This window comes from Echinops telfairi, unplaced genomic scaffold (assembly GCF_000313985.2).
Source record: "Echinops telfairi isolate 266 unplaced genomic scaffold, ASM31398v2 ScPeMD7_7457;HRSCAF=8495, whole genome shotgun sequence".
NCBI lineage: Eukaryota > Metazoa > Chordata > Mammalia > Afrosoricida > Tenrecidae > Echinops > Echinops telfairi.
Window position 1 is genome coordinate 18,710,194 of NW_022111357.1, and position 20,747 is coordinate 18,730,940.

General features: G+C 58.7%; 1 protein-coding gene across 1 annotated transcript in view; it reads left to right on the forward strand.

The window, feature by feature from the left end:
- The first annotated feature begins 7,976 nt into the window (after positions 1-7,976).
- CRYBG2 (crystallin beta-gamma domain containing 2) overlaps positions 7,977-20,747 on the forward strand; it is a 21,022-nt gene continuing 8,251 nt past the window's right edge. The window contains exons 1-11 of the mRNA XM_004705085.2: positions 7,977-8,430; positions 12,789-15,360; positions 15,670-15,717; positions 15,802-15,914; positions 16,075-16,204; positions 18,109-18,248; positions 19,158-19,284; positions 19,480-19,515; positions 19,824-19,960; positions 20,110-20,236; positions 20,502-20,641. Of these exons, the coding sequence (XP_004705142.1) occupies positions 12,832-15,360; positions 15,670-15,717; positions 15,802-15,914; positions 16,075-16,204; positions 18,109-18,248; positions 19,158-19,284; positions 19,480-19,515; positions 19,824-19,960; positions 20,110-20,236; positions 20,502-20,641 (3,527 nt within the window). The 5' untranslated portion in view covers positions 7,977-8,430; positions 12,789-12,831. The remainder of the gene's footprint in view (positions 8,431-12,788; positions 15,361-15,669; positions 15,718-15,801; positions 15,915-16,074; positions 16,205-18,108; positions 18,249-19,157; positions 19,285-19,479; positions 19,516-19,823; positions 19,961-20,109; positions 20,237-20,501; positions 20,642-20,747) is intronic.

Genomic DNA, 20,747 nt, shown 5'->3' on the forward strand with positions numbered 1-20,747 from the left:
GGGGGGTGTTAACATGAAAAAAAACTTCTTCATGGGGGGAAAAAAAATCCTCCAGATTCCTTACCCCTCAGATCGACATATTGGTCTGAGTGGCTTAGAAAAAGAAAAGAAAAAGAAATTAGTGCCATTGAGTCGGTCCCATCCTGTTGGCACCCTGTGCACACCAGAAAGAAGCACTGCCCAGCCTGTGCCCTTCCCACACTGGTCCTACTGTGGTGGCCTGTGCGTTGCTGTGATGCTAGAAGGGACGTCTCTGGTGTTTGGAATGCCAGCAGGGTCACCCACAGTGAACAGGCTTCAGCTTCCGGACTAAGAACGGATGACAAAGGACTCAACTGCCCCCTTCGCAGGAAGGAGCTGCGGAAACCCCGCCTCGTCTCTGGGGGCCTGCCTCTGTGTTCGGGACAGTGAGGGATCAGCTTCCACAGCCAAATGGGTCCTGGGGTGGGGGTGGGGGGGGGCGCGGCCGGAAGCAGAGTGAGTGGGGAATGGGAGATGTATCCCACTCACATGCTCTCTCACCAGCTTATATAATCTCAGGCATGCAAGCCATGTCACACACATATCCAACAGGAAGGGGGTTGTATTAGAGGCATACAGGTAACAGGAGGGGGGGCGAACTAGAAGTGCCTGCGCGCAATAGGAAGGGGAGGTACTAGAGGCATACACATGATAGGAAGGCACATGTGTAACAAGATGGGCGGGTTCCAGAGTTAAGGGACCTTACAGTTAAGGTAAGGTCTTCTCCAGGGAAGAACAATCTATGAGCCTTATCAGAAGGGAGTGGGCTGTACTTAACGTTAGATGGTCTGACTCTTTGGATGGCAGATATATCATAGCAACCATGTGCTTGCAAGCAGCACCTTAAAACTGACATCATTGGGGGGGGGCATTGTGGGGAATAGCTTTTACTGAAGGAGAATGTGAGTGGGATACATCTCCAATTCACAAGCGTGAAGGCCTCCCTCCACCAGCATGCTGGCCTCCCAGGCTTCTTACACAGGAGCGTAGAGAATTTTCCCCCATGGACTCTCTTTCCGGTCCTCAGTTTCCCACACCCCAGGTCTCAGCTTTGTTTCCTGCAACAGGTGCTCAGGGTCCATCAGATAAGGGCCTGGTACTATGGCTGTGAGAGTGGTTGCTAGCTGCCACCGAATTGGCCCCAACTCACGTTGGCCTCATGCCCAGCTGAGCAACATGCTGCCCAGTCCTGCACCCTGCCCATCACCTCTTGTGGAGGGGACTATGTGATCCACCTGGTCCCCATTGGTTGATTTTTGGGAACTAGATTGCCAGGTCCTTCTTCCTAGTCCTTCGTGAGCTCTACACTCCGCCGGAACCTGTTCAGCACCACAGCGCCACTGGCAGGGAGGGCTATGCAGAGGTGCATTGGCTGAGAATCAACCCAGAGCTCTTGCATGTTGTTGTTGTTAGGTGCCACTGAGTTGCTTCCAACCCACAGCGACCCTGTGCACAGCAGAATGAGAAACGAAAGACTGGCGGTCTGCGCCACCCTCACCGTTGTTCCTGTGCCCGAGCCCATCGGTGCAGCCTTGGTGTCCGTCCATCTCCTTGCGGGCCTTCCTCCTTTTCGCTGCCCCTCCACTTTACCCAACACGGTGTCCTTCCCATGGTGTCTCCTGTCAGGGCCTGGCCTCTCCTGACAGTATGACCAAAGTATGGAAGACAAAGTCTTGCCATTCTTGCCTCTAAGGAGCATGCTTGACCGTACTTCTTCCAAGACAGATCGGTTTGTCCTTTTAGCAGGTCTTCTGCAAGGAATGCAAGAATGCTACCACAGAACCACCAATGGCTGCATTATACCAGTGGGCTTCTAATAATTGGTGGGACAATTCCATCAAATTTCATCCCACTTTCCATGAATTTTTTGAAGGCCTCTCTAAGTTGTTAGCTGCCACGGAATCTACTCTGACTCGCAGTGACGTATACAGGAAAGAAACATTGCTGCATTCCGCTTCCTCCTCCCAACTGCGGGTACGGTACACAGGCGCCAATCTATCTGACCGAAGGTCCCTCACGCTGCTGGCTTTCTACTTGGCACGGGATGTCCTCCTCTGGTGAATGATTCCCTTGGGGCCAAACCAAACCTACTGCCATCAAGTCAAATTTGACTCTTAGGGGCCCACGGGGCTGAGCAGCACTGCTCTGTAGGGTTTCCATAGCTTTAAGGGTGTCTACTGCCTCACTGGACTCTCGGGGAGAAGCTTGTGAGTTCAAACCCCAACCTTTCTATTAGCAGCCTGGTGCTTAATCCACTGCGCCTGTAGGAGTCCTCATTGACAGTAGTCACTGCCTGTGTTAGTCTGGGTAGACTAGAGAACCAAATCCAGAGACACTCATATGCATGAGAGAGAACTTTATATCAAAGAGCAATTGTACATTAAGAAAACATCCCAGCCCAGTCCAGATCAAATCCATAAGTCCAATATTACCCCATATGTCAATGATAGTCTATAAATTCCTCTTCAGACTCATGCAGCCATGCAATGACGCTGAGTGCAGGAAGATCACCGGGTAGTGGGTGGGAAGTCTTGTGGATCCAGTGGTGGTGGAGGCATCTCAGTGCTGGTGTGGGTCTCCATGTGGCTCCTCCAGTTCCAGGGCTCTGGCTGCATCCGTGTAGCTCCACGTGGCTTGTCAGCAGGAAGTCTCGGTATGTCTCTATTTGTCTCTCCTGTAGGGCCTCCCGTGAGGTCATCAAGCTGCAACCTGATTGACAGGCTAAACTCCACTCCTTTGCAAGGTGACACCAGATTATGTAACCACTTCAGTGCCATTTGGTCAGACCGATTCTCAGAATGTCTACAGGGCAGGGTAGAACCCTGTGAATCTTTACTGGTACAGAGAGCCATATCTCCTTCCCAAGGAGAAGCTGGTCCCAGTTGGCTTAGACCACGCGGCTTACCACCTGCGTCCGCGGGCCCCGCCCCACGACTTCTAGCCCCTCCTTCCCGGGGGAGCCTCTCCGTCAGCCCCCCACTATCTCCCGGGCTCCCCTCGCGTAGGTTCTGTCGGCGGGCGCCCGAAGGCGCAGCGCGGCCGGGCCAGGTCCCCGGCGGAGGGCAGAGGGCACCCGAGCCCAGCGCCCGCTGGAGCCGAGTCCGCCGCCGCCGCCCGCCCGGTCGCAGGCGGGGCCGCTGTGTGCTCTGGGGTGCGGGGTGGGGGGGTGCGGGCCGCCCCAGGCGGTGTTGGGCTCCATCGCCGCGCATCCGGGTCAGGTGCTTGCACCACCCGGGCCGTGTCCCTGCCATGGCCAAGCGGCGCGGGGGCCTCAGGACCCGCCTGACGCGCCTCCTGGCCAGGCTGGGGGGCCAGAAGGAGCCCAGGGCCAAGGAGCCCCAGAAGGATGCCGGAGCCCCGGATAGGTGAGGGGGCTGGAAGGAGGGCCGGTGAGGCTGGAGCCCCTGGGTCCTAGGCTGTGTGTGTGGTCGAGTGGGATATGAATGTTCAACTAAGCAAGCACAGGCAGACCCGTTTTATTGCCCCCCCCACCCATTTGTAGACATTACAGGATTTCATGACCATTTGAAAGCTGTGGACCCTTGTGTGGAGCAAGTCTATGGACACCATTTTTTCCTGCCCTCTTCCTGTCTCAGTGGAATTCTCAGACTATTTCAGGCATTTTTCATAATGTACGCGCATCAGACCACAGTATCGTGCAAATGTAATTTGCACGCGGGGCCTTGGAGATACGCTGTGTGAATGAATGTCTCCGTGTGCAAACGTTCCACTGTCAGTCAATGAGCCACACTTTGGCTATGTGCCTGTGGAAGCAGCATCGACATTTTTTGTTGTTGTTGTTGTTACCTAAAACAAATACGCAGCACAAAACTCCGACCAACCCCCTTGCTGTTGAGTGGGTTTGTACTCACAGTGACCCTGCAGGACAGGGAAGTTCCACTTCCGAGGCTGAAGTCCTTACAGGAGCCGGTGGGTGGGTCTGAAGCCGATGCACTTCTGGTTGGCAAACATGCTCTTACCCACTGCTCCTCAGGAGTCCTTTCTAAAACACCACCCTGGCCAGTTTGCAAGTGGCCTTTGTAAAGTCCTTGGGCTCTTTTGAAACTTCGGAACAGCGTGTACAGCTCCCTGTGCGCAGTGGGTTCTGTGTTGGACTGCTAACGGCAGAGTAAACAGTTCGAACTGGCCAGCCGCTCCGAGAGTGAAAGAGGAAACTTTCTGCTCCTGTCAAGATTTACGGCCTCCAAAGCCCACGGGGACAATTCTACTGTGTCCTGTAGGGTCCCTATGTGACAGGGACAGTTCTACTGTGTCCTGTAGGGTCCCTATGTGGCGGAATTGTGAGCTTGGTATGGCGCGTTTTAAAGTCTGGCAGGCGGGCTGCGGCCCAGGCTCTTCTGGCTGGAGACAGGGTAAAGGCAAACACAGTGCCTCCTGTCACAGTGGACTTTGAGTCTCCTGTCTCATGACAGGTTTCCCTTCGTCACCCCCACACCTGGAGATAGCTATTGTATCAGCCAACCCGCAAAGAACCCCCCTGCCGCCGGGTCATCGCCAATTCCCAAGCAGAACCGCCCTTCGGGTTTCCCCCATTATAAATCTTTACAGGAACCGAGAGCCCTGTCCTTCTCCTGCGGAGAGACCGGTGGGTTCGAACGGCTGACTTTGCTGTTAGCAGCCCAGCTGTACCCCACTGTGCCCCCACAAGCCTTTATTCGGTGGCTTGCCTCGGGTGCTTTACCAAGGTTAGCTCCTTCCAGCCTCATAGCTGTCCTTCCTACCAGGTAAGTCGCATGGGTGACTCAGATAAGGAAGTGGAGGCTCAGAGAGATGGAGTCACCTACCCAGAGTCACACAGCGGAGTGGCGGGGCCAGGACACAAACGGAAGCAGTCTGACCCCAGAACCACTATCTGAAACGGTGCTGCTCCTGCTTGGTGAGGTAGCTGGATGGCAAACCTGGCAGCCCCCGGGGCACGTCCCAGCAGAGGCATCGCCAGCCCTGTGGGCCGGAGCAAGTCATTTCCCTTCACCTCTCCCCGCCCATTGACTGGGAGCCACGGCTCCGCTGTCCCGGTGGCAGGGTGGGACCGTTAATAAAAATCCCACGAGGACCCTGTGGCTCACAGGCCCGGTGTCCACCGACAGCACAGGTGTGCACGCAGGCAGCAGGGTGTGTGTGTCTATGTAGTTACTGGGCAATTTGTTCTGATTTTATCAGGACACAGCTGTCAGCAGTCCACCTGGAGGGGGTGGGGGCGTGGTGGGAGCAGAGTGAGGGGAGGGGTTTGCACTGTTCTCACCTCAAGGAGGAAGAGGAGGGCCCTAGCCACCCTATGCCTGGAAGCCTGGGTGCCTGGGGTACCCACACCCTGCCAGGGCCCTGCCCTCCCCCGCCTGATAGACACGCCCTCCCCCTTTATCCTGCCTGGCAGAAACCTGCCCCATAGGCCCAGGTGGTTCTGCCCTTCCCTCTCAGAAGGAGGCAGGGTTGGGGTGCCAGTGAGTCAGGGGTGGGGAGGGGCCGAGGAGGCTCCCAAGCTAGCACAATGACACATGCCATGCGTCTGCTGGGCTTGGTTCTCCCCAGCTGTGGGAACAGGACCCTGGCACTGCTGACTGCCTGGCATGGAGGTGTGTGGGGGTGGGTAAACTCACAGGAGGGGGCTATACATCATCTCTCTGGCCCTCATTTCCTTTGCTGAAAAACAGGACCACTAATACCTACTCTGGAAGCCTGGCACACCGTTTGGCCTCAGCAACAGGGAGTGATTGGACCCATGTTCTTTCTCTGTGTTTCTCTGATAGGGGTCCAGTCCCCCATTTTGGTCCCAAGCCCATCCTGTCTCTTTCTCGGCTTCTGGAGAGAGAGTGGACAGCCGGGGTGGGTGTCAGGGTCTCACCCTGCTGGACTGGGGCCAGTCTGGAGGTGGGGGAGGTGGGGGACAGGAGGTGACTTCACCCCTCTCCTCTGTGCTTCCTTCCAGGCCTTGGGGTGGCCAGAGCTGCCCTGACCTGACCCAGGACAGTGCCAGCAAGCTCAGCCTCCAGGTAGGAGAAAAGGCAGAGGGAGGAGTAAGGGAGGGGACAGAAACTCAGGGAGGGGTGTGAGAGCCCATGAACCCTGGCGCTCAAGTCAGGAGAATGGATTTCTAGTCCTCTCTCTGCCACTGATTCTGTGTGGCATGGGGCCTGGGTGCTCAGGAAACACCAGCTTCCTAGTGCTAGCGTCCTCTGGGCAGAGGTGGGGCTGTGCCTGCTTCCAGGCCCCTTTCTCTGCATGCCGATTTTAGCTCAGCCTCACACCAGTCATGAGTGGCTTCATCTTAGGGCCACAGCTCCCCAGTCTGCACATTAGGCCTGAGCCATCCACAGGATGTCCTTCCTCCCCAGCCTTGGGGCCAGGGGAGAGACAGGGAACAGCTTCCCCTGGTGATGGCGGAAGCAACCGCGACTTCCTCTGAGCCCGAATGCCACTAATAACACTAGTGGATAATCAGATAATCGAGAGTTCCTTACTCTGCATGGCTTAATCGCGGTCTTCCCAGTAACCCCGGGGGAGGCAGGTACTGTCATTATTATTGCCATTTACACCTGGGGAAACTGAGATGGCCTAGGTCTTCAGCCCCGGCGGCCTCCTCCACACCCAAAGCAAACCTGGTGCCAGGCATGGTGACCTCGTGCGTTCAGAGTAGGCCTGTGCTGCATCGAGCGTTCTAGAATATAATCCTTAGAAGACACAGCTCACCAGGCCTTTCTTCCGTGACACTGCTGGCTGGGCTCAAAACTGCCAGCTAGTTGAGCGCAAACCGACAGTCTCCGGAGAGACCATGCCTCGCTCCGGACCTCCATAGTTAATCACTCTAGTTTGCTGTCCCTGGGGGAACAGGAGGCCACGGGCATCTGTTTCACAAAGGAGGCCTTTGGAAACAAAGGTCCCGGCTAAGAAGCACTGAGGCCTCAGATTGAGCTCCTTGGTTGCCAAGGGCCCAACGCATCTTTGAGAAGAGGTTGGGAGGCAGTGTCTCTATGGGTCTGTCATTCCTGAGCCATTTACCCACTGGGAAACTGAGACAGGCTGAGCCCGGGCAGGGGGTAGGGGTGTGGGGTGGGAGAACAGACTGGGATCAGGTATTAACCCACTTCCCAGGCTCCCTCCTGCCTCACCTCAATGCCCAGGGACCTCCTCCCAGGTGTGCTGTGGGACTATCCGACTGCGAGGGGTCCCCAAGAACTCTGGGAAGCCTGACCGGAGCAGAGGCCGTGGGAACTTGCGGCAGGCATGTCCACACGGACCCTAATCTCCAGGGCCGCGCTGCTGCCAAAGGGCCGGAGGCCTCTGGGTGCTTGGGAAGGCAGCCTCCGGCCTGAGATGAAGCTAAGGTCACCACTCTTTGGAAGAGGGAGCAGGTCCCAGGTGGTTGTGTCACCTAGAGGGCTCCTTGCCTCACTGTGTGACCTTCGTCCAGTCCCTGTTGCCCACGGAAACGTGGAGGCGTTCATCCCTCAGAGGGTGAATGGGAGGTGGTGAATTGAGCGCTGAGGGCCCTGACTGGAGCCCTGTCCCTTTGGCCAGCTCCGGTGGCCTGGATGCCTCTCCCTAGGACAGCTCTGTTTGGTGCCACTCCTGTGCCAGGGGGGCAGTCGAGGGGAGATGGCACCAGGCCTCTGCCTCTGTTGGCACCCATCTCCACTCCCCCCAGGTCCAGACCCAGAGCCGCTCAGAATGGGACCTTCGGGCAGGGAGCCGTGCATCCTGGCTTGGAAGGCGACCACACAGCTCTGGGGGACTCGCTCAGTCCCTGGGGCGCCTGCGGAGGCCAGCTGTGGGCAGTGGCTCGGACCTGGCCAGCTATGCCAACCTGGGGCCGGAGGACCTGGCGCTGGCAGTGGCCTCGGCAGAGCCTCCCTGTGCCCGGAGCCCCTTGGGCTTGGTGCCAGCTTCTGGGTGTTTTGAACAGGAGCCCCCGGGCTCTGCTCATCCGTGGGCTTCAGATGCTGCCCCTGAGGTTTCTCTGAGGCCCGAGGTGCCCAGCGACGTGGAAGGAGTTCTCCCATCGCCCCGCCCAGCATCCTTCCCCACAGCAGAGGGGGCAAAGGGCAAGCCCGTCACCCCAGGGCTTGCCCTAGCACAGCCAGCCCAGACTCTCCACGCAGGTCCCTCTACCAGAAGGACCCGCTACCACATCACCGTCACCCTACAGGAGTGCAGGCGGGCACCCAAGGAGGAGGCTGAGGAGCCCAAACCGGCCCAACCAGATCCCCACCCCTGCGGCTCTGAGGAATCCAGGGGCTGGTGGGAGCCTCCCCAGGAGCCCCGCCCCATCCCGGGGTGCCCGATCGACCTGCCCCAGGAGTCCTGGCTAAGAGTCCGAGGACATCAGGGGAGCACGGCCCAGTGGCAGGAGCTCCCGACTAGCAGGACATCTGGGTCCCCCCACGGACGACGGTGAGCAGAGGCCGGTCCCCGAGTGGGCGGTGGTGGGAGGGGAGACGGCCTGACTGTCCTGTCCTGGGTCTTTCTGCCTCATCCCTGGTCTTCTCCAACTCGAGCTCCATTCATTTAGCGTCCTGAACCTGAGCTGACTGGGCCACCCCTTCCCCCTATCAACGGTCCAGCAAAGGCTGGCCCCCTTCTCTACTGCTTCTGTCCAACTAGTGCGGCGCTCCACTCCTGGCCACCCGAGGGGGAAGAGGGGACAGGGCCACCTTCTCCCCAGCAACACTTGCCACTTTCACAGACCCGGGCTGGGAAGCACCTCCCAGGCAAAGGGCTGAGTGTCCTGGGGCAAGTTGCTTAAGTTCTCTGGGCCTTCAGCGGGCGAAGGGATTTGGTCGTTGGGGATGAGGCAAGGGGAGGTGGTTACAGGAACATGCTTTGAACTCCGAAGAGCTGGGCTGCCCAAATAGCAGCGATGCTTATTAATAACGCCTCGGTCGCAGCCCTAATTACCCCACCTGGCTCTGTGCTGACGACCACAGGTTCAGGCGAGGTGTCCAAACTGGGGCTCTTTTTGGGTCGAAATGACTCTCCTACAACTGCTGGAAGGGGATGGGGGTTGCGGGCATGGGCTCAGAGATGGAATGATGCATCTCCCATAACATACCAGAGTGAGCGTAAGCGTGGGCCCCCCACCACCCGGGATGATCAGGAAGGGGCCCTGGGCTTCAGGTCGGGCTTCGACAAGTTCCTAAGGATGAGAGAGGTGGCTGCCACTTCTGATTGGGGTTCTAAGCATCCTTTTACTAAATCCTCACAGTGGCGCTCTGAAGAGGGGCCAGTGCTGTCCCCTGCCCCTGCCCCCAGACTCAGGCAGGGTAGTTCCCTCGACTAAAGCCAGGCAGCTAGCAGGGAAGAGCCAGCCGGAATTTCAAGCGAGGTTGGTCTCTCTAACACTAAGCTTGTGTTTGAGTCACCTTGCTCTCTTCGGCTGGCCGTGTGCAGGAACGAGAGGGCTGGGCACGGATGGAGCTTTGCAGACTGGGGTTTTCTGTAACCCTCTGGAGGTGGATTTGATCTGGCGACCACTGTTGAAATCACTGTGCTGGCCGTGAGTTTGGGACTGTGGTTGTTACCACAAGGCAAAATTGCGGTGCTCTGGGCAGGGGGCAGGGGCCTGGTTTAGGTTTGTCTTCCTCAGGCTTGTTTGGTGCCCAGCCTGGGGAGGCAGGAAGGGCTGCAGAGACAGGGAAGGTGGATGCAAGGGGGCCCAGTGGGGGGTGGGGTGGGGAAGAAGTGGGAGGTTCAGCTTGGGGACTCGGGGCTCTCCCTGTCACTCTTGGCTATTTTGGGCTCGGCAGATAATGACAGACTCAGGAGGGAGGCTGAGGCTCGCTGAGGCAGGATGACCTCCAGGCCACCACTGCTGATGTCCCCTTTGTGCGGAAAGATTCTCTGTCAGGTGCAGGCAGGCAGGTGTGTGGGTGTGTGCGCGCATAGGACACAATGGAGGCTGCAGCTAAGGCGGGTGTGTGTGTGTGTGTGTGTGTGTGTGTGTGTGTGTTTTGTAAGACCTGCCCCCGAGTGTGTGTCTGTGCAGGAGTGCAGGGGACTTTCAAGGGGATAAGAGCCTGTGGCTGGGAATGAACTGTGTACTGTGAACCTGTGCGTGGGCGGGTCACCGTGGGCTCTGTGTTTGTGTGTCTCTTGTGCCAGGGTGTGCATGTTTATAACTCTGTTCCTGTGTCTGCTTGACTGTGTGTGTGTCTGTGTCCTTACCATGTGCAAACCTGCGTTTCTGGGCCCATGTGTGTCTGTGTGTCGGCATGTGTTTGCCGGCGTGTGGGCCTGTGGACTAGTTTGGCCTAGTTTGGGGGTGACTCACAGGTAAGCGGGGAGAATCCAGGACTTGTTGGGTTAGACAAAGCTCTTTCCCACACTCCCCCCAACCCCTCCCCAGCCTCTCCCTTCCCAGCCCCACACATCTTGTTTGGAGATCACAGGTCACCATGCCAACAGATCCACTTCTGGTCTGGACCCTGGAGAAGGGCGGGCTCCTGGGAACGGGCAGGTTGGCTGACCCAGGAGGCCATCCTGGGCCATTAAGGTCTGTTTTCAGAGCAAGGACAAAGAGTGAGGGCCTGTAGACAAACAGATTCCGGTATCGCCTGAAGAACATTCTAGCAGTTGTGACTGTCCAGGGATGGAATTGGTAAACTGTCAAGTGGTGACCTCCTTGTCCCCAGAGGCATGCAAGGAGAAGCAAATGACCACAGGCTTGTGGAATGAGTGACTCCCAGGGGTGTTGTCCAGGAGTGGGGTTGGGTTGAGCAAGGCATTGGATTTTGATGGTCAGGAAGTCATTGACAAAATCGGACCTGAGTGCCAGCGGCTCCCTCGGAAGCTGCTCTCTTCTCCCTTCTCGGCCTTTTGGCGAAGAGCAAGTGCAGGAAGCTGCTCTCTTCTCGTTCTGCCTAAATCCGTGGGGCCTTCTCGATGGGTTCCTGTGCTTTCAGGTCTAGTCCTTTGACCCTTGGACTACCAGGATACCACCACAGAGAAGTCAGCTTTGGATGCGTCTAACCCACACCTAACACCTCACCGGCACAGTCAATACTGAATGAATGAGCGAGTGAGTGCGATAGAACCCAAGTTCAGCTTCTTAGCACCAGTACTGCCAGCAGCAGGGACTCGGTGAAAGGAGGCCCTTACTGGTCAGAAATGGGGAGGCGACTCGGGGAGGGGACAAGTCAGTGAAGGAGTGAAGCACCATGTGCGGGAGGCCTGGGGAGGACGATTCAGATCGGCCATGAGGACGGGAGGACTTAGAGCCTCAGTGAAGGGCTGAGATCCAAGGAGCCTGCTTTCAGCAAGCCTGGAAACAGGACGGGGCTCCATCTCAGCCAGGCCCTTGCCTCCCCAAATGTACAGGCCAAGCCTGGCATTGTCAAAGCCACCCGTGGTCCTGATGTCAGGGCAGGCTTTTGCTGGCTTCTGTGGGCCCCAGCCCCTTTCATCTCTGACCCTCATAAACCCTGAATCACCGCGGAGGACACAGGGCAGGGTCAAAGTTCTGGATTCCAGCAACATCTTACGAAGGAGGGAGGCGGAGGAGGGGGAGGGGGACCCTCTCTCCTCAACGTTGGGGTGAGCGGGGACATTTCTGGTCGGGAGGAGGTAGCCGGGCGTCCTGGTAGAGAGGAAGCACGCATCTGCAGCCCGCCTACTCCTGAGACTGGGGTTGAGCAGGCAGGCCTCTCTGGGGTCCTCCGGGTCTGTGCAGTTGAAAGAGGCCCCAGGAGTGGAGGTGGGAGAACGACCCCCGCCCCCAGGAGTGCCATGCTCCCTTTCAAAGCAAACCCCCGAAACCAAAGAGTTTCGGTTCACTGCAAAGGGATTTGGACTTGAGGGTCAGGGCTCAGAGTCCTCCCTCTGCTGACTGTGTGACTGTGGGCACGTGACTTCCTTTCTCTCACTGAGATACCTGCTTCTAATTTACTCTTGGTGGTGGGGTGGGGGGTGGGGTGGTCTGTCCCTGAGGACCGCAGGCGCATGTCGATGTTACGTTCCCCCCTCTCCTCTTTCCTGTTCAGTCACTGAAGCTGCTCTGTAGGTTTGAGGCAGAAAGGAACCTGGAGGGACCTGGGGTGGGGGTTGGTCTGGAAAGAATCGTACGGCGTATATGTACACAGCACAGCTTGACCAAAGACATCAACCAGCCAGGCCTTATCCTGGGGAGCCCTCCACAGAGGTGGGGCTTCACAGATGCGGGTCTTGTACTTGCAAGGTAGTGTCACACTCTAGGGTCACACTCCTGGACTGCTTCGAGAGTCCAGCAGGACAAGTGTTGGACAGTGCTTCGAAAAGGGTCAGCGCGGTCAGCGCACCGAGCAAGCCCTTCACACCCTGGGCCGCTGCGGCGTCGGTTCCAAAGCCTAGCGACCGGGCAGGGCTGTGGATCGCACTGCCCCGTGGGGTTCCAAGGCTGGACATCCTTCTGGGAAGCAGACCCACGGAGTGCTTTAACCACGGTGCCACCAGGGGACCCCCTGCGTGGGATAAACCCTCAGAAATAGCTGTCTGCTCTCTGCTCTTTCCCGTCTCTGCTTGCAGGCTTGGCCCTCTGCTTCCCCTTTTGAAGAATGCTGGCTAGAGGCTGTGTGTGTGTGTGTGTGTGTGTGGTGGTGGTGGGGATGACAACTGATGAATCAAGTCACAGTGGGAAGTATCCTGCTGGTGTTATGGATGAGAAAACAAAGACTCCACAGGTCAAGTGACTTGCTCAGGGTCACCCGGCCTGGACTACGGGGCATCTCCCTCACAGCCCTTGACCGTCATCGCCCTTCTCCCTGGTCCTTCCACTGCAGGGAGCTGGACCACTGTGAGTCGAGGACGCCTCTGGGGCCCGGCATGGAGGAGGAAGACGGGCCCCCAGCCCGGGCTGAGGCCCCAGTAGTGAGCGCCACATTGGTGTGGCGGCAAAGGCCCCCTGCCCAGGAAGAAAACAGACACCGATTTCACAAGGTGTCTCTGGTGTCAGGGACGCAGGCGGGTGGCTTCCGGGAGGTGGCCAAGCACAGCCACCGGCCAGAGCAAGTCAACGGCTTTGTTTCCCGGGAGGAAGAGACTGTGAATCACCAGAGCACCCAAGGGGGGCCTGCCTGGAGCTTTCAGAGTCATGAGCCCATCTTTTCCAAGAGGTACGCACCACCCCCCAAGGAGAGGTGGCCAGCGGGGAGGCTGAAGAAGGCTGTCGACCAGAGGGATGGCAGCCTCCAGCCCCCCAGGACTACGGAGACCCCAGGCCCAGGTGCCCTGGCCGGGTCCGAGTTCTTGGTGGCCCAGCCCGGGCCACGGGAGCCAAGCCCCCACCCAGCGATGGGCCTCGCCATCCAGGGCTCTCAGATGTCCGAGGAACGGCGGGTAACACGCACTGTACGGACTACCATGGTGGTGGCAGGGCAGGTAGACCGGCGAGTCAACAGCTCTGTGACCGTGAGGCCCATGCTGTCGGGTGAGGCCCTGCCAAGAGGCCGTAATGCTGTCCGCACAGTCCGGGCAGTGGTGGTGAGAGCCCGAACGGAGGGTTCCCCCAGCCACAGCCAGGCCCTGGAGCTGCTCACGAGCCTGGTGCCTCCTGAGTGCAAGCCACCTGCCAGCCGGCTGCCCAAGCCCACGCTCATTGTACCACGGAGCCCCGCTCTGGATGGCCCTGGAGGGGCAGTCCCGGGGCAGCTGCCTGAGAATGGGGCACCAGAGCCAAAGGACAGAACTGCCCTGGACCCTGGAGGCTTCCCAGTGGGTACCTACCCCCCTCACAGCCAGCACGTCCCTGCAGCCCACCCAGAGCAAGACCAGGGCAAGGCCCTGAGGACCAGGACCCAGGAGGTCCCTGGGGTACCACGAGCTTCAAGTCCCACTCAGCTCTCTCTCCAGACTTCTCGGGACCGCACAGCAGGATCTTCTGCCCCCAGACTTCAGACCTCCCTGGGTCTAGCCCAGCCCCCAAAGCAGCTTGCAGTGCCCACTCACCCCAGGACCCAGCATACTCTGGAGCCCCGGGAATCCCACGACCTGCACCCTGGCAAAAGGGAAGAGCTCACAGACCCCCCCGCTGCCACCAGCCAGCCTGTGTTGAGGAACAAGGTCAGCATGGCCTCCACGCAACTTCCTGCCCCATCCTCAACCAACAGGCAGGCTGCCCCCAGCCCCGCAGGGATTGCTCCTCAAGCCTCCCCAAGCAGCACGGCTGCTCAGGCCCAGGAAGACAGCCCTGTCTTCTCCCTCGTCCAGAAGGAGGGAGCACAGGGGCCTGAGGGCCCACCCCCCAAACCAGTCAAAGTGGTCCAGAACCCAAAGGACCACTTTAGCTCAGCCTCTGCCTCCAAAGAGGTTGTCCAGGGTACCGAAGGCCGTCTGGCCCCTTCTCTCACTGAGGAAGAAGTTGTCCAAGGCCCGGTGGCTCCAGAGGAGCCATCCCTCAAACAGGAAGAGGTTGCCCGGGGCTCTGAAGTTTGCCCCAGCGCATCTCCCACCCAAACAGAGGCTATCCAGGACTCTGGCGCTGCTCCGGCCCCCTTTGTCACCCCCGACGACGTGGTGGTCCAGGGACCTGCTGCCATCCCTGTCCCATCCTTCTCAATAGACAAAGTATCTTGTCTATTGAGCGCAGGAGGCCCCCCTGCACCCATGCCATTGGGAACAGAGGCCAGCCTGAAGTCCCAGTGTGTCACTGACTGCAAGGGGCAGTTGCTCCCAGAGCCCTCGAGGGAGGAGGAGGAGGAACAGGCCCTGGCTGCAGACCTGGAGATTTTCCTGGACACCCTGCGGAGCATGGAGCCCCCTGAGATCCTCCGCACTCACCGGCTGCCCCGAGCCCCCCGTTCCTCCTACCTGGCCATGTATGCTACCCTGCCGGCCATTGAGGAGAGTCCGCCAGGGCCCTGGGTGATGGGGCCCAGCCCCCAGGAGGTACCAGCCCTAGAAGAGGAGGAAGAGGAAGAGGAGGAGGAGGAGGAGGAGGAGGAACCTGAGAACCCCTACCTGAGTGACGAGGAGAAGCTCCAGCACAGGCAGGAGAAGGCTGGGCCCAGCCCCTCTTGGGACCCCCTCCCTGCCAGGCCTCCCCAGAACTTCCGCTCCCCTCTGGAGATGATGAAGCAGCATGTAGCTGGCACCAAGAGCTCCCCCCTGGGGCAGGCGCTGGAGGGCCAGGCCAGCAACAGACCTACTTCCCGGCTGGGAGGCAGCCTTCTGTTTGGAGGTCTGGTGCCTCCTGCCAAGGAGGCCCCTGCCCCGGAGCCCCTGGGCACAAAGCTATCTGCTCTGACGCCCCATGCGCCTCCGGGGCTCAGGAGGGTGTCTGGACAGTTGGCCCTGCTCTGCAGTGAAAGTTCAGCGCCAGAGAAGCTCACCCAAGCCCAGCCCCTGGAGAGAAGGGTGAGTGAGGCTGGGGTGGGAAAGGGAAGGGCCCTGGCCTCATCAGGACTTTGGGCGGTGTGAGGTCCCGGCTCGCTCCAGACAGCAGGAGGTTTGCTCTGCCGTTGGGGCTGGGGGCGTGGGGGTGGCACCCAGCCCCTGGGACTGGGTTGATGGACCCCCTTGGGGTTGAAAGGACACATGTGGCATCCTCTGTGGGGGAAAGAGAATAAGGAGGATGTGGGTTGCCTGGAACGGTGGGTTGTGGGGAGACAACCCTGTATGACTTCTGATCACCCCCCCACCACCACCACCATCACCACCTTCCAGAGCCCAGCACTGAAGACCCAGGGCAAACTGAACACCAGGCCTGGAAAGGTAGGGTGGGGACTGTGGGGGAGGAGGCCCAAGTGGCAAGAGCCCTGGGACGGGGCCTGAAGACCTCCTCTGTGCCTTGTCCAGATGATTCTGTTCTCGGAGCCCAGCTGCCAGGGCAGCAGCAAGGAGGTCTGGGAAGATGTTGCCAACACATCTGGCTGGCCCCCAGTGGCCTCTGTAAGGGTGGTGCGAGGCTGGTGAGTGGGGAGTGCCCAACGGAGGTCCTGTTGTGAACCGGGGGTTGGGGACAGTGAGAAGTGTCCAGGCCAACTGAGCAGAAACGTCATCAGCTGCCTAGTGGGCATGTCACACACCGCCACCCCACCCCCAATGACCCTGGGGTCTTTGTGCTCACAGCTGGGTGCTCTATGAAGAGCCGGGGTTCCAGGGCCGGAAGCTGGCCCTGCCCGAAGGAGACGTGGAACTCCAAGCCTCAAGGCCCGAGTGGAACCCCAAGAGCATCGGCTCCCTGAGAAGGGTTGTCCAGGTGAGTGGACCCTGCCCTCTAGTACCCTGCTCTGAGGGAAGCATGTGCCCGTCAGCCAGAGGAGACACTCTAGGCTGAGGAGGGAAGTGGCCTTGTTTGCCCAGAATTGGGAACTCTGCAGCCCTGGTGGCGTTGTGGTTATGCGTTGGGCTGCTCACCTCCAGATCAGCAGTTCGAAACCACCAGCTGCTCTGAAGGAGAAAGACGAGGCTTTCTACTCCCTGAAGAGTTACAGCCTCGGAAACCCACAGGGGTCGCTGTGAGTCAGAGTTGACGGATGGCAGTGAGTGTTGGGGCTTGGGGGGGGTGTCAATGATCCTTGGAGCCATTCTGGGGCAGGTGCAGAGGCTGGTTCGACGAGGCAGGGCCAGCAGAAGGAGCGAAGTCTGAGGACGTGCCAGCTGGTGCTGAGAAAGGGCTCAGTGAGAAATGATGAGTCTTAACGAGGGCAGTGGCCCAGCCAGGCAACGTTTCCCAGACTTGAAACACACAGCCATTTGTGGATCTCGTACTGCCAGCCTCTCCATGGGAGGAGTCACCTGCACCAGGGCCCAGGTTCTCAACTCACAGATGCTCGCTGATGCCTGCTGTGTGCCAGGCACGGTGCCCGGCCCTGGCAGGTGGGGGCGTCCTGCTCTCTGCCCTGCAGGCCTCATGGTTAAGCCAGCATATGAGCTTGGGTTTGAAACAGGTAGCTGTTTAACCAGATTGGGGATTTAGAAGTATTTCGATAGCTTAACGAGTGGAGACTTGGAAACCAGGAAGGGCTATTCTAGCCCAAAGAGCCACTATTGAATTTTGAGGCATGGGGTGGGTGTATGTGTGTGGGTAGGGTGGGGTGGTGGTGGTTTGCAAGGGCTTAATCAACACGTAACTCCGTATTTGTAAAGTAGAAAGGGGAGAGGGCGCGGAAGAGAGCGAGTGTCTTCCTAACACAAATTTGTAAACTGCAGAAATGACATGAAATTTGACCAAAAAGCCATCTTGCTGCTAGGAAGACCCCACGGCACTCTAGGGAGGGCTGGGGCCTGGCTTAAAAAAAAACAACAAAAAAGGAAACAGTGAGTGACCCCAAGTGCGCGTTATGACACCCTCCTTGCAAAAGACAACCAGCGTTGACGAGTCCTAACTAGGGTAGTCGACCAGCCAGGCAGAGGAGGGACAGGAGTTTACAAAGCTTCTCAGACACACACAGATGTTTGTGGAGAGTTTACTGCCAGCCTCTCACAATGAATTCATCTTTGTGTGGGAGGTAACAAAGGGCAAGAGAGAAAGCAAGAGCTTTGAAGTCAGGGGGACCTGGCTTCATTGGATCCCTTCAGTCTTAATGGGGCGCCTGCTGCGTGCCAGGCGTGTGGGAGGGGCTGGGTGGAAAATGGAGAATCCAGACTATGATGGTCTTTTCTTCACGTGGCTGCTTTCCAGCTGTGTGACTTTGGGAAGGTTGCTCAACCTCTCTGAGCTCATCTTCCTCACTGGTGAGGGGAGTGATAATGGTCCTGGGGTGCACCAATGACCTGGAGAGGTGTCCTGCACTCGGTCCATGTCCCAACAGCATTTGATGAGTGGAAAGTGGCCCTAAGGAGGAAGAGACACCCAGAATGCACAGGGCCTCCTGCTTCTGGGGCGTGATGGGAGCATTAGACCTGGTCAATCTCACCTGTCCCTCTGCCAGCCAGAAAGGCAGTGTGCCCAGAGGTGGGGGGATGGGCATGGGGGCCACAGAGTGCTGGTGCTGGCGGGGCATGAAAGGGCTCTGGGATCAGGCTTGTCTGAGACCATCCAGTTGCCTCCTGTCATCTGGGGTTCCAGAAGCCACCTGAGGCTCTGGCAGGACATGCTTGGGGAAACAGGTGGGGGCTGGGGAGGGTGCTTCACACTGGTTTCCTCTCTTCCCTCCGCAGGATTACAGCATCCCAGAGATCAGCCTGTTTTCTGAGGAGGGTCTCAAAGGGGAGCATGTGAAGCTAACCCAGGCCTTGGAGGACCCCCAGGGTTTGGGGCATCCCCTGCAGGTGGCCTCTGTCGCTGTCTCAGCAGGACTGTGAGTCCCTTCATGTAACCGTCCCAGGGCTGGGTACCAAGAGCCCTCCTGGAGTAGTGAGTTAGAGTTGGGCAGAAGACGAAGCTTCTGCTCCAGCGAAGAGAGACCGTTTATACAGCCATCAACCCAAAGGGCAGCTGAACTGTCTTATAGGGCCACTATGCGCCAGAATTGACTCCATGGTAGTGAGCTGGGGTTTGGGGTATGCTGAGAGCTGGGGACACTCCTGCCTTTAAGAAATGCTCAGTCAACCGGTGGTGACAGACCAGAAGGCAGAAGATGGCAATCCATTGTGGGGAGTGGACGGTGCCGGTAGCAGGGGACTGCAGACGCAGGGAAAAGCAGCATACTAGCTGGGTAGTCCTAGAGGCCTTCCTGGAGGTGGGAGTGCCTGGACTGGGATGAGCCCAGAGAAAAATCTAAGTTCTACAAGGGCAGATTGTGTCCGTTTTGTTCAAGCCTAGAGGAGCTGCCCCCGGTGTATTCGCTGGTGGGATGATGGAGAAAGAGTCTCTCTGGCAGAGGGAACAGGCCCTGCACAGACCCAGGGGTGAGACAGGTGGGCACTGTAAGTTCAGTCTGGCCAGTGTAAGCGGCAGGTGGTGAGCTGTGAATCCCGGGGACAGAGGCAGAGGTTGGATGTCCCAGGACTGGCTTCATTGGGAACTACTGGGTTTCTAAGGAACTGATTTTTTTACGAAGGATTTTAAAGCAGAGAAGTCATAGGAGAACCCAGCCACTGCTGTGTGAAATTCAGGAGGAAGGAACGGAGGCAGGTCCTACCATCGATGATGGGAAGTTCCTTAATGGGGACTCCTCCTGAGATTGTCCCCTCAAAATCTTCCCTCCCACCCACCGATCTGTGCCCTGTGGGATCTGGGATGCAGCAGTTTCTTTGCCATCCCCCAGGTGGCTGCTGTACCCCAAACCCTCCTTTGGAGACACTCCCTGCATCCTGGAGCCTGGGGAGTACCCCACCTTGGAGGCCTGTGGCACAGCCAGCCCCATCCTTGGCTCCCTGAAGCCTCTGACACTGGTAAGGGTCAGGGCCTGAGGGCTCTCACTGGGCATGGAGATCGGAGGAGACAGGGTGAGACAGCGGGGTGGGGAGAAAGGGCAGCCAGGGTGACCGCTTTGAAGGGTCTCAGGATCAGGAGAATCCTGGGTCCCCTCCCTGTCCATCTGTTTTCCCACTCTGAGCAGCTCTGTCTTAGTTCTGCCTCTTACACAGGGATGCCCTAGCGTGGAGCGGCCTGGGGAGCCCAAGGTAAGAGCCTGGGAGTCGAGGAGGGTCTCTGGGGAGGGTGTGGTCATCATGTCTCGGCTGGAAGGCAAGAGAGTGGGCACTGAGAGTCAGAAGCTGGGTCTGGGAGGACAGTGTCTGACGGGCTCACTGGGAATCGGCTTTTGAGATATCAGGCCCTGGTCAGCGCGGGCAGGAGTTGGGTAGAGGCCTGGGGGCCAGTACGGGGTGAGGGCTCTGGACTGATACTGGGCAGAGCCATTCCTGGGCTGGCTGGGTGTTTGGGCCCAGACCACTGCTCATCAGCCTGACCCCCACTCACACACCCACAGGCTGTGGTGTTTGAGGCCCCAGGTTTTCAGGGCCAGAGCTGGGAAGTGAGTCGTGACATCTACAACCTGAGGCAGCCAGAAGACAGCAAGAGCCCCCACCTGGCCTCTGTAGGGTCCCTGCGGATCCTCGGGGGCTGGTGAGACCTCAGCACCCTTCCTTCCATTTCATCCACACACTCCCTCCCCTCTATCCCTGGAGGCAGGGGGGTGGTCCTGAGCACGTGGGCGGGGACATAGCGGTCTTATTCACAGGCTTCCTGTGACTGCTCATGTTTTTTCTCCCTAGCTGGGTGGGCTATGAGAAGGAGGGCTTCCGGGGCCACCAGTACTTGCTGGAGGAGGGGGAATACGCTGACTGGTCACACTGGGGAGGTTTCGACGAGGTGCTGGCTTCCCTGCGGGTCATCCGTACGGTAAGGGAAGACAACTGGGCCATCCTTCTTGCCTCTGAGCCAGAGCCAGCTTCCCTTGAGCACCATGTGCAAGGGGCGGACTTGTCCCCCTCTTCCTGTTCTCCGGAGGTCTAGTCTCTCCCCTCCTGCTGCTGCTCTTTCCCCGCGCTGCACGGAAGATTCACCCTGAATTTCCTGGGTGGTCTGCGTCCCTGGGGCCGGGCACTCCTTTTCTGTCCTTGGGTGGGAGGGCCTGGCGGAGACCGGACTGTCCCCCGCTGTTCAGGATTTCGGGGACCCGGCTGTGGTGCTGTTTGAAGCCATGGATTTCGAGGGGCCCGGCGTGGAAGTGAGCGAGGCGTTGGCAGACGTGGAGCTGGCTGGACACGCACCGTGCACGCAAGCTATCCATGTGCTCAGCGGCGTGTGAGTGAGCGCGGCTCCCGGGGGCGGGGCGGGGCGGCTCCAAGGGAGGCGACCTGCCCGGAGGTCCCAGCCCCTTATTCTTGCACCCGCAGCTCAGCCAGACGCC